Below are 16,124 nucleotides of genomic sequence, written 5' to 3'. Positions count from 1 at the left end.
GAAGTTACATTTGGCAGACCAAGGCAACATCTATGTGGAAAATGGTATCTCATTTATATTGCTGAGTTATTAAGTGTGCTAAGCTTGTTACAAGATTGATATTTACAACAAGGTTGCAGTTGTCCTTTACGCTACTTTCACACTGAGGCGGTTTTCAGGCGCTTTATCGCTAAAAATGGCCTCTGTAAAGTGCCTGAAAACCGCCTCCCATTCATTGTAGTGTGTCTTTTCACACTGGAGTGGTGCAATTGCAGGACGTTACGAAAAGTCCTGCAAGCAGCATCTTTGGGGCGGGTTGGGAGGGCTGTATTTAGCGGTCCCAAAACGCCGTGCCCATTGCAATGAATAGGCAGCGCTTCCAATGCGCCTGAAAAACGATTTGAAAGTTCTGCAAAACTGGACTTTTTACAATTTTTGGGGGGGGGTAAAAAGCACCTCGCTAGCAGCCAAAAAGTGCTCCGCTAAAAAGCCCTAAAGCGCTGCTAAAACAAGCCGAGCGTCCCAGTGTGAAAGGAGCCTTAGGGTATATAGTAAATGATACAGGAGATGAGTTTCTTACAGATGGGGGTAAGAAAGAGTGCTACAAAAATTAGAAGGGCTTACTATCTATTGGGTATTAAATAAAGATTCACAAAATATAGGAGCTTACAGTCAATTATGGTATTCTGTATACTGAAGATAGAAGCTTGGAAGTTGGTCATTCTGGCTATATACAGTATATATATATATATATATATATTTTTTTTTTTTTTTTGCAGTTTTGTAATTTCCTACTGCAATATTTTTCCCTTTGAATGTTGCATTTGTTTTCTGGTTTTAAACAACTTTATATAATTAAAATTGAGTTGGCAATTGATTATTACCACTGCAGTGTCAGTCAGATATTTTTGCCTGATTTTCAGACTAGTTTCTATCATTCTATCATCATTTAGTCAAAACTGGGAAACAGTTGAAATCATGGGTGACAAATTGCTGTGATTGAAATCTTATGGAAATCTATAAAAATACTAAACATTCTAAAGTTCAGCATCAGGTGTAGGGATAAAACAGTGTAGAACATTTCTGTTAGTTAATAGATATGTACAGAAGGTAGGAGAGCTTACGATTTTTCAATATAATATTGAAATTTAAAGGATAAGTTCACCTTTTTTTTTTTCTTCTAAATTCCAGCTCCCCTATGTACCATTAATGTACCTCGGTTGCAAAAAATAAAAGCTTTCTTTGATTTTTAGAACAAGGCCTTACCTTTAGCCCTTGCTGTAATTCTTAGAAAGCTTCAGAGACTTCCAGGTATATAGATTTGGGACAGAGAAACCAGTAAGACACAAGAAGGAGCTTACCAGCTGACCTCATTAGCACACACATCCTGCACTGACCTCATTAAAACTCACACCCCTCACCCATCAACTATGTTTGCACAGCATCCCCGGGATCCCTCCACATTTAAATTTGCCTGTTTGATATGTCTGGATGCTAAACTCTCTGGGGCCGCGGGTTGGACTCTCCTGGTGTAGTGCAAGGGCCTGCCCAATTGGATAGATGGTATCTCCTCCTATTTCATAGTTTCGTTAAATCTAAAGGAGATTGTACAGTGATTGCACAACTAGATTGTATAATGTATGGCCATCTTTATACACCTAAAATTAACTAGTTGCGCTTTCAGTGTTATTAAATGTTTAAGGCACAGTAAACATACTTTGCCATATTAAAAAATGGGTGACAAACGCAGCAAAGTGCACAGTAAAAAATGTGCAACTTGCACCATACCAAAATGTGCCATAAGCTACTTTGCTATGTATAGCACAGCTCATTGAAAGCAACGGACTACCCTATGTGTATCACGGAAACAATAAGCCAAAAAACATGCGCTCTCACTACATTAGGTGTAAATGGGTCCTGAAAGTGAAATTTGTTTGTTTACATAAGAAAAACAAGGCTCCATTCACATCTGTGTGTTTCCAAACGCATGGTTAACAGCACAGAAAATGCATTTCAGAAACATGCTGCAAACGCATCAAAAAGCACAGTGAAAATCACACCATGCTTTACTCTAATAAAAAGTCTTGGAGCTTCTTTGGGGCGATTGTTGAGCATAGGGCACCTCATTCAAGTGGGCTGCCCTATACGTGATGAGTGGAAACGTTCCAAAAGGCCCCCCCCACCAAAAAAAAGCGTAGGCGGGAACGTGATTTCACACTATGTGAAGATGTGAACCTAAAAGCTGTACAATCTCCGTATAGATTTACTAGAACTATGAAACAGGATGACCCACCTGAACAATCTATTCATTTGTATCAAATCAGACAGGCCTTCGCACTACATAGCTGATGGAAGATCTAAAGGAGATTGTGCAATCAGATTGTAATGTGTATGGTCAACTTAAGGGAAGAAGTAGGTGGTGGTATTGAGATGAGGGAGGTGTGGTCCAGACTGGTAATACACGCCCTATCACATCCCTTTCTGTGATGCAAAAACACACAGAATGAGGGAGCTGACCTACAGGAAATGATGAAACCAGAAAGAATGTTTTAAAATTCATAAAGAAACCTTCAATTTCAAACCTTTTTTGGATCAGGTAAGTGAGAGATAGGAACACTGGGATGGCTGGGCCAGAAATTTATATTACAAAATAATTCTTTTTATAAAGAAAAGTGAAATTCTGCCTGAAAAGGTGAACTTTAAGCATTCTTACAACTCGTTAAAGTATAAAGATGGGATATTGAAAAAAGATGTTCCTGTGAATGTTCAAATATTACTGGCTGATTTAGGCAGATGGCCCAAAGGTGTTAACTTGCATAGGTTTCAGTTTGTCTTAATCCAAGCTCTGCTTACAGTGCATGTGAACTTATATTATTGAGGACCTGTATTATTTATATATATATGGCTAGCAATTGTTTTAATCAATTTAATTGATATAGTATTAGCTCACTAAGGTTTGAATCACTTATGGGTGTTGGCTAGCAACTTTTTAAATTAATTTCATTGATATAGTATTGGATTGTGCAGATTGATTATTTACATACTGTATTATTTATAACACAAACATTTTATATGCATATTCTAAAAAGAAGAATAGTAGTGGAGGTTATTCATAAAATCAGGTGACTGAATACTTTGGCTAATAATATAAAACATATTTTATTTACCCAAAAGACTGGATTTTCCTCGTGACTACTGTCCCCCATATACACCAACTTTTAATAGTGGATGGGTGCCAAGTAATAGCAATGGCCAGCCCTGGGATGATCCAGTGGAGCTTCAGCATCGTCATGAAGAGTTAAGGTCACAGGTGAGCACTGATATTCTGATAATGTAGTTTTTCTTTTATTTTCCAAAATCTGTTTTAATTGATTCATACAAAGAAGAAATAGGTGCCATCCAGAGAGCACTTAGTGTAATCCAAGGCACATAGACTACATCAGGGCATACAACCACATATTTCTTCTTACAGCATTGCATCGAAACAATGAGATGCCAAGTAACAGTCCTCACTATATGGGTAATAGTAACATAAGTGCCATCACAAGGAAAAAAGATTGAAAGAATGAGTAATATAGGAAAAAACACCCTCCTGTCATCTCGCATTCTGGAATTAATACTCACTATTAAATTGTGCCTCCTATTTAGTCAGCAAGATACTAGACCCACTCATAATTTCCTTGTAGGCTGCAGTTGTAGTAAAATCAATCTGATTAACCCAGTCTTTTGTTTGGGATCTTTTGAGGGATCTGGGAATCTTTTTTGGATCAGCTTGAAGCTGATGTTTCAGACAGGCGCACTGTGATATAAACTTCCTTTGCATTGCTGCATTGTAAACCTCCCACAGCAGGCTAACACATGCCCCCTGCTGAGCCTTTTGCTGTAAAACCATTTCACAGCATTGAGCAAAGTTCCCAAAATTGCATCATCTTTTAGAAGAGATTAATGTAACTTCTAGGTTCACTCTCTGGGAACTGCACAGGCAGACATTAAACTCAGCAACATTGGGGCATGATCAAGAGCTTTATGGGGAGGATTTTTAATTCAACTAATTTGATGCAAATACCCCTGGTCTATCATAAAGAGATCCAACCTAGAGTATGACTGATGCACTGCAGAAAGGTATGTATAGTTTCAGTCTGGAACTATGTAATCTGCCAACATTCCACTAATCTAACTTTAGCTAATGATTTATGAAAATGTTTCAGTACTGCATCTAACAGATGAGGTGTCCAAATGTGGGTTTGGGCTTAGATGAGACTCTCCTCCAATAAGAAAGAATTATAGAGATCACACTTGCAGTGCTTAGATTGGAGAGGCAGAACATTGGTCATACAACATGCACTTGACAAAGAGGTGTCTATCCTCCAGATCAAAGAGTTGATCAATATGGACAAAGGGGCATTGTTTATACACCACTATTGAAATCTCTTGGTGGGGGATTTACTCAAGAACCAAAGATTTGTTTTATACATGGGCAATTGTGGGGGTCAAGGAGTACGTAAAGTGCTTACAGAAAGAAGGTTTATGGAAGGGACTTTTGGAAAGGCACCACTATGACAAATATATAAAAATATAAATATAGTTTTATTTAATACAATCTTAAGACAAAAATAAAATGCATGCAACAGTGAATACAAATTTTTCACAGAATAGGACTTTCGTCATAACAAGAAATGGCTCTAGATCCCAAAAAGAATTGTGGGTACCCCTATGCCTTTCAACTCAAGGGTCTTCGTCTGGGGGTTCTTAGGAGCAACAGATTGGACAACTATCTAAAAATATAAACAGTAATACGTGTCATAAACACATAAATGCACATAACATGTATATAGGAAAACATACAGTATCAAGTAAGGCAACTTACTACATATGGCACAGAACGCATACATGTGAGAGCACCAGGACCCCTCCAAAGCCTCCACAAGTAGAAAACGTATGTAAAGTGCATTTCCCGTAGCATTAAAATATGTAGGGTTTAGCGTTTTAGTTCACACCACGTACTCTTACACTGTGATGGGGAGCAGATGCCCTTTATATTATAGATCAAAATCAGTTACTCAGCCATGACTTATCAGGAACTGACACATATAATTCAGAGATTTGATCCATTACCCAATGACCCAACATACTCTTTGACCCAGTTCATGCCTTGAAACCGGAAGGATGGCCCATGCTGCCAACAGCTCCCCTATATATCCTTGCAAACATTGCCTCCTTTCCAAATCCGTAGGAGGTCCAGTTTCTATGAATAAGGTCTGAGGGGGCCTTGTTCTGAACTCGAGACGATAACATGATCGAATGATGGCTAACAATCCAGGCATCATGTAATTTGTCCACCCAAACCCCCCTGAACTGAGCTAGTCTCGCTCCTACTTGAGAGGGTTAAGCGGAGACAGCTTCAGAAGGACTTATTTGAAGCCTTAGGTTCTGTTTCCAGTACTGCGAGTTGTGTGATCCAACACATGTGAAGCCGCATGACAAATCAAAACCCATGTATTTCAATGGTCCCCATTCTAATTGGTGCGACTTAAGTCGCAGCGACTCCAAAAAAGGTTTTTGCACTTTGTTCCGACATCTGTGCGACTTGTTCTCACATGGTTTTCACAGGTCGCATGACATCACAAATCGCACAGCAAAGTCGCAGTGTAAATCGCGCGACTTTGGGGATGCAGCAGTGGAAACACAGCCCCAGGAGCTTTGTTGGCCCTGGGCTTGGAAGGTTTCTGGAAGGTTGAACCAGCTCCCCTCCACTGTCTGAAAAACTGTCTGTAAGCCCTGTTAAACCGAAAGAGCTGCTGTGTCTTTCTCTTCTGCGGGATTAGGCCAGATCTGCCGCCAGAAACCCGCTGAATTGCTGATTCTAAGTCTTCCCGAAGAGTAGCTTCCCGTCAAATGGAACCGAACACAGACTGTGCTGAGAAGCCTTATCGGTTGACCAATGCTTCAACCATAAGGCTCTGCGGGCTGTAACAGAATGAGCCATTATCTTTGCTGTAATCTTGACCTGGTCGACAGCCACAACTCTACAGCAGTCTTAAAAACTGCAAAGGAGAAGAACTGCCACTTCCCAGACTTTCATCCAAACATCCATCCACCAGCTCCGCTACCCACACTGTAAGGCTGGATTCACACCCATGCACTCCCAGCGCATTCCGCAGAACCGCACCACAGAACGTGTTCCATAGGAGACCATGATAAATGAATGGTAGTGCAAATCCGCAAAACGCACCAAAAAACGCACAGGTGCAAACCCAGCCCAAGTGCTGCTGCCACAGGGGTGAGTGCTACCGCCGGTCTGCAGGCTGCTGCGGCCAAACTATACAACCTTTTTAGGTCTGCGTTTATTTTGCGATCCATAGGATCCCTCCCTAAAAGAGACCGAATCCTCCAGCGGAAGCGTAATGTGGCGGCAAATACACGTAATCAAGCATCCACCTTAGGTGTAGTGTCCCAAGAGGTACAGCTTCGATACTCCATTAAGCAGATTGACCAGCTGGAGACTGAGATCAGCCTAGAGGACAGAGCCTGCTGCAAATCAGCAGTAAGCATTCTGGTGTTTGCTAGGCAGCCCAAAGAGGAAGCTACCTCTGACCTCACCTGCTCAACTCTGAGCTTCCTGAAAGGAGTACATGTGGAGGCGGTGAACTACAAGTCCCAGCGAGCCAAACTACTGCCTGAACACACAAAAACATGGAAGGAGAGAGTGCCAGCATCTGCCTAATGAAGGTATATACAGTCATTTATACTGCCAGTGACCTTTGCCAGTAATACACAGTCATTTATACTGTACCATACAATCCCAGCACCTCGGGAACCCACCTCCTCAGGAGATTTACAGCCTGAATGGGGGGGTCTTCTGACCCGGGAGAGTCTGAACCTGACAGGATGGATGAATTGATGAATGGATGGAGAAGAAAAAAATAAATAAATAAATAAAAATAAACTTTAAAAGGCGTCCGGAGCGAGGACGAAAAAAGAACACTGGTGTGGGCAGACAGCTGCCCTTTTATGGGCTAGAAAAGAGGTGGTCCTGGAGGGGTCAGAGGGGGCGGAGCTAACCCATAGTAGGCTGACATGGGGAGGTCCAGGAAAACTGGGATATAAATATAAAAATGCCATAGATATAAGTTCAGCCTATTGGTTCGGCCCTCCAAAACAGTTGCAGTTTCTCATGTGGCCCCTTGGGAAAATTAATTGCCTACCCCTGAAATAATCAGATCTTTATAGAATGGAGCAATAAAGTTATGATTACAAACTCACTATACATTCAAAATAGGCTCCATAATTGAACTAATATCTAAATAAGCACCAAAAGGTGCAGAGCTTATACTTCATAGTAAATTAGAAAAAACACAATTCTCATAGCTTCTCTTCTTGCACCTTATATACACTTATTCTATAATCTGATTCCTCCAACAGCACAAAAAACCTTATTTAAAATATAACTAAGGGCAAAACGTTTTTCTTTTAGTTTAAGATAAGAGTGGTGAAGGATTAGAAAACCTAATGGAGGAATAGAAGGGAAAACTTTTAATGGGGACACTAGTTATTGTAACTCTGTGGACAACAAGGGATTCCCTCAATTTGGAAGGATTTCCTCTCAAATTGTGCCAGCGGGTGCGTGGAGAAGATCCCCCGCCTGCTGTCACAGTGAGGGGGTGGGGAAATTGGCGGAACTTGCGGCAGGTATTGGAACATGTTACATCCACGGTGTAACAGATACCCACAGACAAAGGGATACAAAAAAAAGTTGTAGGTAAATGTCACTATAGCACTTGTGGTACTGTGGCACTGTAGTAGATTGTGTTGCTGTTATGGATTTTTGAATAAAGTATACTTGGATTTTTCATTGGGAGTGCAGCTAAACAACTTCTTGTTCATTTACTTGTTCATTTGATACTGCAGCTGCGACACCCTTTCCTAGAGACCATAGAGCCATGCTGGCTCACCTATGAGCAGCACTGTAGTACTGTTGCACTTTAGACCTGTAGTACTATCATACTGTTTCACTGTAGAGCTGTTGCACTGTAGCACTACAGCCCTGTAGCACTGTTACAATACAGTATAGCACTATAACAGTCTAGCTTAGCTCAGCAGTAGTAGCATAAATGAGTAAATAGCAGGCTGATCACAGTGCATGGCTGTGGGTGACTGGAGTACAGCCCAGAATGCGATCCAGGAGCAGCGGCAACACCTGATCTCCTTCTCTCCTCGCTCACTGAACGACATCCCTCAACCTCCAAATACAGCACAGAATAGCATGGCAGCGCAGCCTCTCATTAGCCTCACATACTGTAGATCCTCTCTCAGGTGCTGCAATTATGGAGGACCCAGAACCCTAAGCATCATGCTTCACATTGTTCTATATTGACTTTAACTTTAAAAAGTACCAAACAAGAAAGACCCTTGTATTGTCTTCACTTTGTAGTTTCTTTTTATATGTTGTGTCAGTGGCGACCTGTCCATTAGGGGCGCAGGGGTGCCGCCCCCCCATCCATGTGTCTGGCCCCCTAATCTACATGCGGACCCATGGATTCCAATGGGGGTTTTTTTTTTTCTTATTTTTGAAGCACGCAATTAGAGGCTCTAATAGGCTTAAAAAAATGGTGGGCTTGGGGCGCAGAGGGTGACCCGACAGACTGGTGCATTGTTTGACCCCCCAAACAAAAAACAAATAATATACCAGGTGCCACTGGTTGTATTAAACATTTAAATTGGGCATCATATTAAAGTTTCAATTTTTAAGGTAAAAACATTTTTTACTATTGCATCATCTTTAAAAACATTCCTGCAAGTTTAGGTCAGAAGAATTAAAGTATAAATGTGTGATTAGCTTATTTCTGTTACGTTCAATAAATATTTAATTTCATTTTTAGCAATCGACACCTCAGATAAACCTGCCTCCTCCACCTTCTGTTCTAAATGGGTAAGTTATCTGTAAGAATGTTTTTATTATTTGTATTACATTGTTCATTGTTTTTATTGGGCCTCTCTGAATTAAAACATGCTGCTGAACTGTATATGTGTTTTTATGTTAATTTTACTTTGCAGCCATCAAGAGATAAATAGCAAGAGTGCCAGCTGCACATATGATTTTGTTGCACGGAACAGTAGTGAGCTGTCGGTGTTACATGGAGAGGTGTTGCAGGTAGGTACTATGCACTGATCAGCTTAATGCTGTGCTGTCCATAATTATTAGCCACATAAGGCTACCTTGAAAGCAGTCTCTGCTGCATTTCTTGCATAAGTGATATAATGTATAGTCAAAGTTATAACTTTAGTAATATTTTCATTGATTTTTTAGTTTTTAGTAGTAGTCTAATGCAAGGAAAAATGCTGGTCTTATTTGGTGGCGTTAAAACCTGTCTGAAGGAAAAGTCAGGGCGTTAAGCTAACCATACACTGTTTTAATTTCAGCCAATTCCTGATAAACTGTCTGAAATTCGTTCACTGTATGGCCTGTTGATATGTGGGGGCCTTCTTATCTTAAAGGCTAAGTTCACCTTTAGAATTTGTTACATCCAGATTTACAGTGTAGCCACAGGATGACGCACAGCCACGTCATTCATTCACAGGGATCTGTGATTGAATAAACTTTAGGTCCCTTCTGCCACTGTGGCAAATGACTTGTTGTTCTCAATGTACTAAGTGTGCTGATCGTGCAGAGGTATGGGCAGAAAGTTACAGAACATGTCTGCAGGATTCTGACATTGCTGGGTGCAATGCTTTGCAGGCTCCTGTGGGAAAAAATTGTTAAATGCACATTTTTTCCTGCAAAAAATATGTTACATAGTTGGTAAGGTTCAATAAAGACACCAGTCCATCCAGTTCAACCTGTGGTGTGTGTGAGTTTATGTCAAAAGTAATTCCCATATCCCTGTATGCTTTGATCATTAAGGTGCCCATATAATACATTTTTTAAACTATCTATGCTCCCTGCTGATAACACTGCTCGTGGAAGGGAATTCCACATCTATACCGCTGTGAAAGTAAAGAACCCTCTATGCACTTCAAGGTTAAACCGCTTTTCTTCCAATTTCAATGTATGGCCGAGTGTCTTTTTATCTTCCCTCCCACCGAAATGTTTTTTCCCTATGCTAAGGTCACCAGTAAGGTATTTGTATGTCGCTATCATATTTCCTGTTAAGCGTCTCTTCTCCAGAGAGAATACGATTAATGCTTGTAATCATTCCTCATAGCTGAGGTTGACTAATCCATTTATTAGCTTTATTGCTCTTCTCTGGACTTTCTCCAGTTCCAGCACATCCTTCTTGAGGACTGGTGCCCAGAACTGGATGGCATACTCAAGATGCAGCCGGACCAGAGTCTTGTAGAGTGACAGAATTATCATTTTATCTCTGGAGTAAATCCCCTTTTTTGATGCATGCTAATATTCTGTTGGCTTTGCTTGCAGCAGCTTGGCAGTTCATGCCGTTGCTGAGCCTATCATCTACTAGGACCCCAAGTGGTTCTCCCTGTAGTGAGTAACTTGTATTCATATTTTTAGCACCAAATGAATTACTTTACATTTTCAACATCAAACCTCATTTGACATGTAGTTGCCCAACCCATTATTTTATTTAAGTCTTCTTGAAAGGTTTCCACATCTTGTTGTGAAGTTATAGCTTTGTATCATCAGCAAACACTGAGATTGAGCTATTTATAGCAACCTCTATATCATTTATGAATAAATTAAACATAATTGGTCCCAGGACAGATCTTTGGGGAACACCACTTGCCACACCCGACCATTCTGAGGAGTCACTATTTATCACCACCCTTTGGACACACCCCTGTAACCAGTTTTCTATCCAGGTACATACCCTATGGTCCATGCCTACAGACCTCAGTTTGTAAATATTTAGGGGGTACTGTATTAAATCCCTTTGCAAATTCCAAGTGTGCCAAGTTCACAGGCCTATCTTTATCTAGACGGCAGCTCACTTCCTCATAGAATGTTAACAGATTGGTCTGGCAAGAACGATCCTTCATGAATCCATGCTGATTACTACTAATGATACCATTTTCTTTAGAAACTCCTTGGATATAGTCCCTTATCATCCCCTCCAATAATTTACAAACTATTGATGTTAGACTGACTGGTCTGTAGTTTCCAGCGATATATTTTACCACCTTTTAAAATATTGGTACCACGTTAGCTTTTCTCCAATGGTACCATTCCAGTCAGTAAACTGTTCATAAAAATTAAGAACAATGGTCTAGCTATCACCTGATTTCCTTAAGGACTCCTGTGTGTAAGTTTTTCAAGTCTATTTCTGACCCTGGCTTCTGTTAGCCACAATTACAAATTACAGTCTTTGTTACTATATCCCCCCCTTTTCCTTTGTGAAAACTTAGGAGAAGAATACAATTAAATCCTTTGCCTTCCATTTGTCTTTTGTAACCAAATTCCATTCATCATCTCTTATTAGGCCAATATGCTCTGGCTTCACTTTCTTACTGTTAATATATTTAAAACATTTCTTGGGATTTTTTTTACTCTCCTCCACTGTGTGCCTTTCGTGGTCTATTTTAGCAGCCCTGATTGAGCTCTTACACTTCTTATTGCATTCCTTGTAGTTTTTTTTTTGCATTTATATGCATTTTTACATTAGAGTTTAGCCACCCGGGTTTAATCTTAGCTCTTTTATATTTTTTGCCCATTGGAATGCACTGGCTAATGCCTTTATTTAATATGCTCTTAAAGCACTCCCATTTTTCTCCAGCGTTCCTTGTTCCTAGGATTTTATCCCATTTAATATCATGTAGTATAGAGCACAGTTTAGGGAAGCTGGCTCTTTTGAAATTCAGTGTACTTGTTTTTCCTTCTGTGATTTTATACTGAATGTAATTAACCTGTGATCATTGTTTCCTAAGTTGCCCCATATTTCCACATCTGCAATCAGTCTGTATTGTTTGTAATCAGTAGGTGTAGTAAGGCATTATCTCTTGTTGGTGCATTTACCAACTGACCCATGAGATTGTCCTGCAAGATATTTAGAAAATGGTGAGCCTTAGATGAATGAGCGGTCCCTTCCGCCCAGTCGATATCTGGATAATTGAAATCCCCCATTATGATGACTTTGTCCTGCCTTGCTGCCATAGGAGCTGTAATAGGAGGTCAGATTCCTCCTCATCCTTCAGGTTAGGGGGCCTGTAGCATACACCCGCTATTAAAATGAATTAAGTATATAGAAAAGGGTAAGTACAGCGCTGCGCTGAAAATAGACTAAAACAGCAGCCAACACACCCGTAGACTCAGGATCAAAATGACAACAGAAAGTTCAAAAGTGTGGCGCTATAAGCTCCGTAAATATGTAATAAATAAATATATCTAAATGATACCAAAATCCTATAAATTAGGTGACTTCAAAACATCTCAGTGTGAACCAGAATGTGCCACGTGAACAGATATAACAGTGACTATTGAACAAAGTAGTAACATTTATATACATTCACCAATTCAAATGGTAAGTGAAAAAACATCAAAAATAATATTATATATAAAGTTCATATCACAATAAGTGAAATATTAATAAAAAAGGCAAAAAGTCTGTGGTAACAGTGCATAGGCGATGATGAACAGGTGTCTCCTGAACATGCAGAGGGATTGTTAGACCCAACCTGGCAGATAAATGGACCGTGGGGAGACCAGAAGTGCACGGAAGGTTGAAATCAGTGCCAGGACAATCACCAGAAATTATGGAGGCTTACCAGAAATAGTGGCCTGAAATAGCATATGCCATACAGGTCAAAAAGGCTTGATGACCAAAAAGAACCTCACTTCTTTTTTTGGTCATGCTCCAGACCACATGCTGATTGCAGTTGGTTCAAAAGGTTCATTCCTGTAAGTAGATTCGGATTGTAAAATAAGGATTGTGTGCTATCCGAGGAAGCCGTGCTGATTATTTCCCCCTTACTATGTGGTGATGACATCTGACCAGATAAATTATCCAGACCAGTTGGTCATCAAGCCTTTTTGACCTGTATGGCATATGCTATTTCAGGCCACTATTTCTGGTAAGCCTCCATAATTTCTGGTGATTGTCCTGGCACTGATTTCAACCTTCCGTGCACTTCTGGTCTCCCCACGGTCCATTTATCTGCCAGGTTGGGTCTAACAATCCCTCTGCATGTTCAGGAGACACCTGTTCATCATCGCCTATGCACTGTTACCACAGACTTTTTGCCTTTTTTATTAATATTTCACTTATTGTGATATGGACTTTATATATAATATTATTTTTGATGTTTTTTCACTTACCATTTGAATTGGTGAATGTATATAAATGTTACTACTTTGTTCAATAGTCACTGTTATATCTGTTCACGTGGCACATTCTGGTTCACACTGAGATGTTTTGAAGTCACCTAATTTATAGGATTTTCGTATCATTTAGATATATTTATTTATTACATATTTACGGAGCTTATAGCGCCACACTTTGAATTTTCTGTTATTAAAATGAATTAAATATTAAAATCTAAATCTTCCTCGTAAATTAGCAGTTCCAGTTCTTCCATTTTATTAGCTAGACTTCTAGCATTTGTGTATATGCCTCTTAATTTTGTCTGGTCGCATACTTTTTCCTTGTTAGTTGTTATGAGGTTGTAATTGGGATTTGCCAACTTACTTACCTTGTGTTTTGGTATTCTAGTCACCCTACCGCTAATGCCCTCAATATTACCTGCTGAACCTGGCTCATTGCTGGCTAACACTACATGTGGTCCCTCCCCCAAAAACTCCTAGTTTAAAAGTCCCTCTAACTTTCTGGCCATCTTCTCTCCCAACAGAGCTGCAGTCCGTCCCTGCTAAAAAGCTTGTAACCGTCAGAAAAGTCAGCTCCCCGTTTCTCAGGAACCTGTAACCCTCCTTCCTACACCAGTTCCTCAGCCACTTGTTAATTTCCCTAATCTCCTGCTGCCTTGCTGGTGTGGCTCGAGGTACAGGCAGTATTTCTGAGAATATTACCTTGGAGGTCCTTCTCTTCAATGTAGCTCCTAAGTCCCTGAAATATTTTTTTAGGACACTCCACCTTCCTCTAACTTTGTCATTGGTACAATGTGTACCATGACAGCTGGGTCCTCCTCAGCCCCACCCAATAATCTGTCCATCTGATCCACGATGTGTATTTATTTATTTTTTATCCCAAAATGTGAACTTTAAAGAGGACTTCCAGATTCTTCTCGCCCCATGACCCCCACATCTACATCTAGGGATGTTGGGATGAGGCCCTTGTCCCAATTAACACAGGGACATGGAGACCTCCCTGGCAAGGTACAATCCCCATGTTGATGGTATGTAGCCTTGTATGGTTCAGGAAGATGAGCACACTCTCACTGCCCCTCCCATTCCTGGTCAGCGAGGCTGCATGCCTGGATAAGGATCTGATGTGAATTTTTGGGGTGACTCTTGCATTTTTTTGCACAAATTCCACCTTTATATGCATAACAGGGCTTTGTCTAGAATGAGGGTCTTGTATGGATTTTCGATGGGTCCTCATGCATATTATTACATAGTTACATAGTAGGTGAGGTTGAAAAAAGACACAAGTCCATCAAGTCCAACCTATGTGTGTGATTATGTGTCAGTATTGCATTGTATATCCCTGTATGTTGTGGTCAATGGGGTCCTCCAAAAAAAAAAAAAAAAAACAGACCTTGGTTTAGGATAAGGGTTTGGGGGGACCCCACACAAAATATAATCAAAAAATGGTGTGGGTCCCCCTCGCCCCCAAAAAGAAAATCCATACCAGACCCTTATGTGTTGATGGGGAGAAGGGCCTCAACCGGGTGTGGGGGGGGGGGCTTATTGGAATCTGGAAGCCTCCTTTAAGCTAAGGGAGTTCCCAGAAATCCAGCCACCCCCTACTTCAATGAATGAGTAAGGGCTACATAATACACCTTGTTACTCATTCACAAAAAAAATACAAAGTAAAAATGCTCACACTGTAAAATAAAGTCCCGCAATGTAAATCCAGTGTCAATTACATCAGCCAGCAACAACTGTCACGACACCCAAGACGCGCCGACACAACGACCCGACCCAGTCCGATAATCCTCTCCCAGCAGGCTTTCGCCGCAAATGATAGCTCCGCAGTTGGCAGCTAAGTATCCACAAACCAGCCTGTTGATGTCCTATTTGACTTATGACATCACGCCGGATGCCCCAGCCCCCTTTGTTTACAGCAGAAGAAAGCTGGAGATCAGAACTGTCATTAGGTGGAAAATATTTGCCCTTTAAGCTATATTAAGGACCCAAATCCTTGCTGAATGGTATTTTGAAAAAAATTACCCATGCCCTTTTTTACCAGAAGCTTGGAAATTGACTTTGAAAAAAGGCCTGTAAAGAATTACAAGATTTGATTCCCATAAACTTCAGTGTGGTTCAGGTTTTGCAGATTTTTTCACATGTTTAGTAAATATCCAGTTTGTTTTGCTCATCACTCAACAATGAGGTGAAGAGGCAGCAGCACTGACTTGTCCAAGTTAATTGTAAAACCAGAAAACCAGAAAAGTATTTCTGTAATATTTACATGGATTTTGAATGCATTTCTAATGCGTTTGCAATGTGTTTCAGTGTTCTTTTTTCCCCACTTGAGTTTATGTGCATTCTGGTGTGTTTACATGCATTTACACACATTTAAAAGTATTCTATGGGAAAAACTACAGGCTGCTCTACTTTTTTAAAAAGCACTGGAACCAAATGCACTGGTGTGAACTAGGGTGATATGAAAACATTGCATTTATTGCCTGTGCATTCTGGATGTGTTTAAACAATGCATTTGAAAGCATCTGGTGTGAAACAGCCCTTAAGAAGGATAATGAGTATTGCCCAAATAGATCAGAGGGGAGATCTCCCTATGAAACCTTGTAAAGGTTGTCCGATTGTCTAATAATAGTGCTGGGCAAACGGTGCGGGTCGAACTAAAGTTCGGCCTGAACATCGCCTGTTCGCCAGTTCAGCATACACCCAAATTTGTTGGGGGCTCAGAGGGATGTTCACCCGCCAAGCGCCCCACAATGCACTCTGTGCTTCACAGTGCATTCTAGGGCCCTAATTGGATGAAGCCGTGAATTCTGACTGCTGGTCAGGTGCAAGGCTTTGCCAATTAAGGCACAGTGCACTGTCAGAGCCCTAA

At 40.6% G+C, this 16,124-nt stretch overlaps 1 protein-coding gene across 4 annotated transcripts in view; it reads left to right on the top strand.

Moving 5' to 3' along the window:
- Nucleotides 1-16,124, top strand: part of EPS8L1 (EPS8 signaling adaptor L1) — a 349,361-nt gene that overhangs the window by 289,696 nt on the left and 43,541 nt on the right. For all 4 annotated transcript variants that reach the window (XM_073602314.1, XM_073602315.1, XM_073602316.1 and 1 more), the window contains 3 exons: nucleotides 3,154-3,289; nucleotides 8,859-8,908; nucleotides 9,034-9,130. In XM_073602314.1, the coding sequence (XP_073458415.1) occupies nucleotides 3,154-3,289; nucleotides 8,859-8,908; nucleotides 9,034-9,130 (283 nt within the window). The remainder of the gene's footprint in view (nucleotides 1-3,153; nucleotides 3,290-8,858; nucleotides 8,909-9,033; nucleotides 9,131-16,124) is intronic.

The sequence above is a fragment of the Aquarana catesbeiana genome, linkage group LG10 (assembly GCF_042186555.1).
Source record: "Aquarana catesbeiana isolate 2022-GZ linkage group LG10, ASM4218655v1, whole genome shotgun sequence".
Classification (NCBI taxonomy): Eukaryota; Metazoa; Chordata; class Amphibia; order Anura; family Ranidae; genus Aquarana; species Aquarana catesbeiana.
Note: the sequence above shows the minus strand (reverse complement) of the source record. Positions and strands in the feature narration are given on the sequence as shown.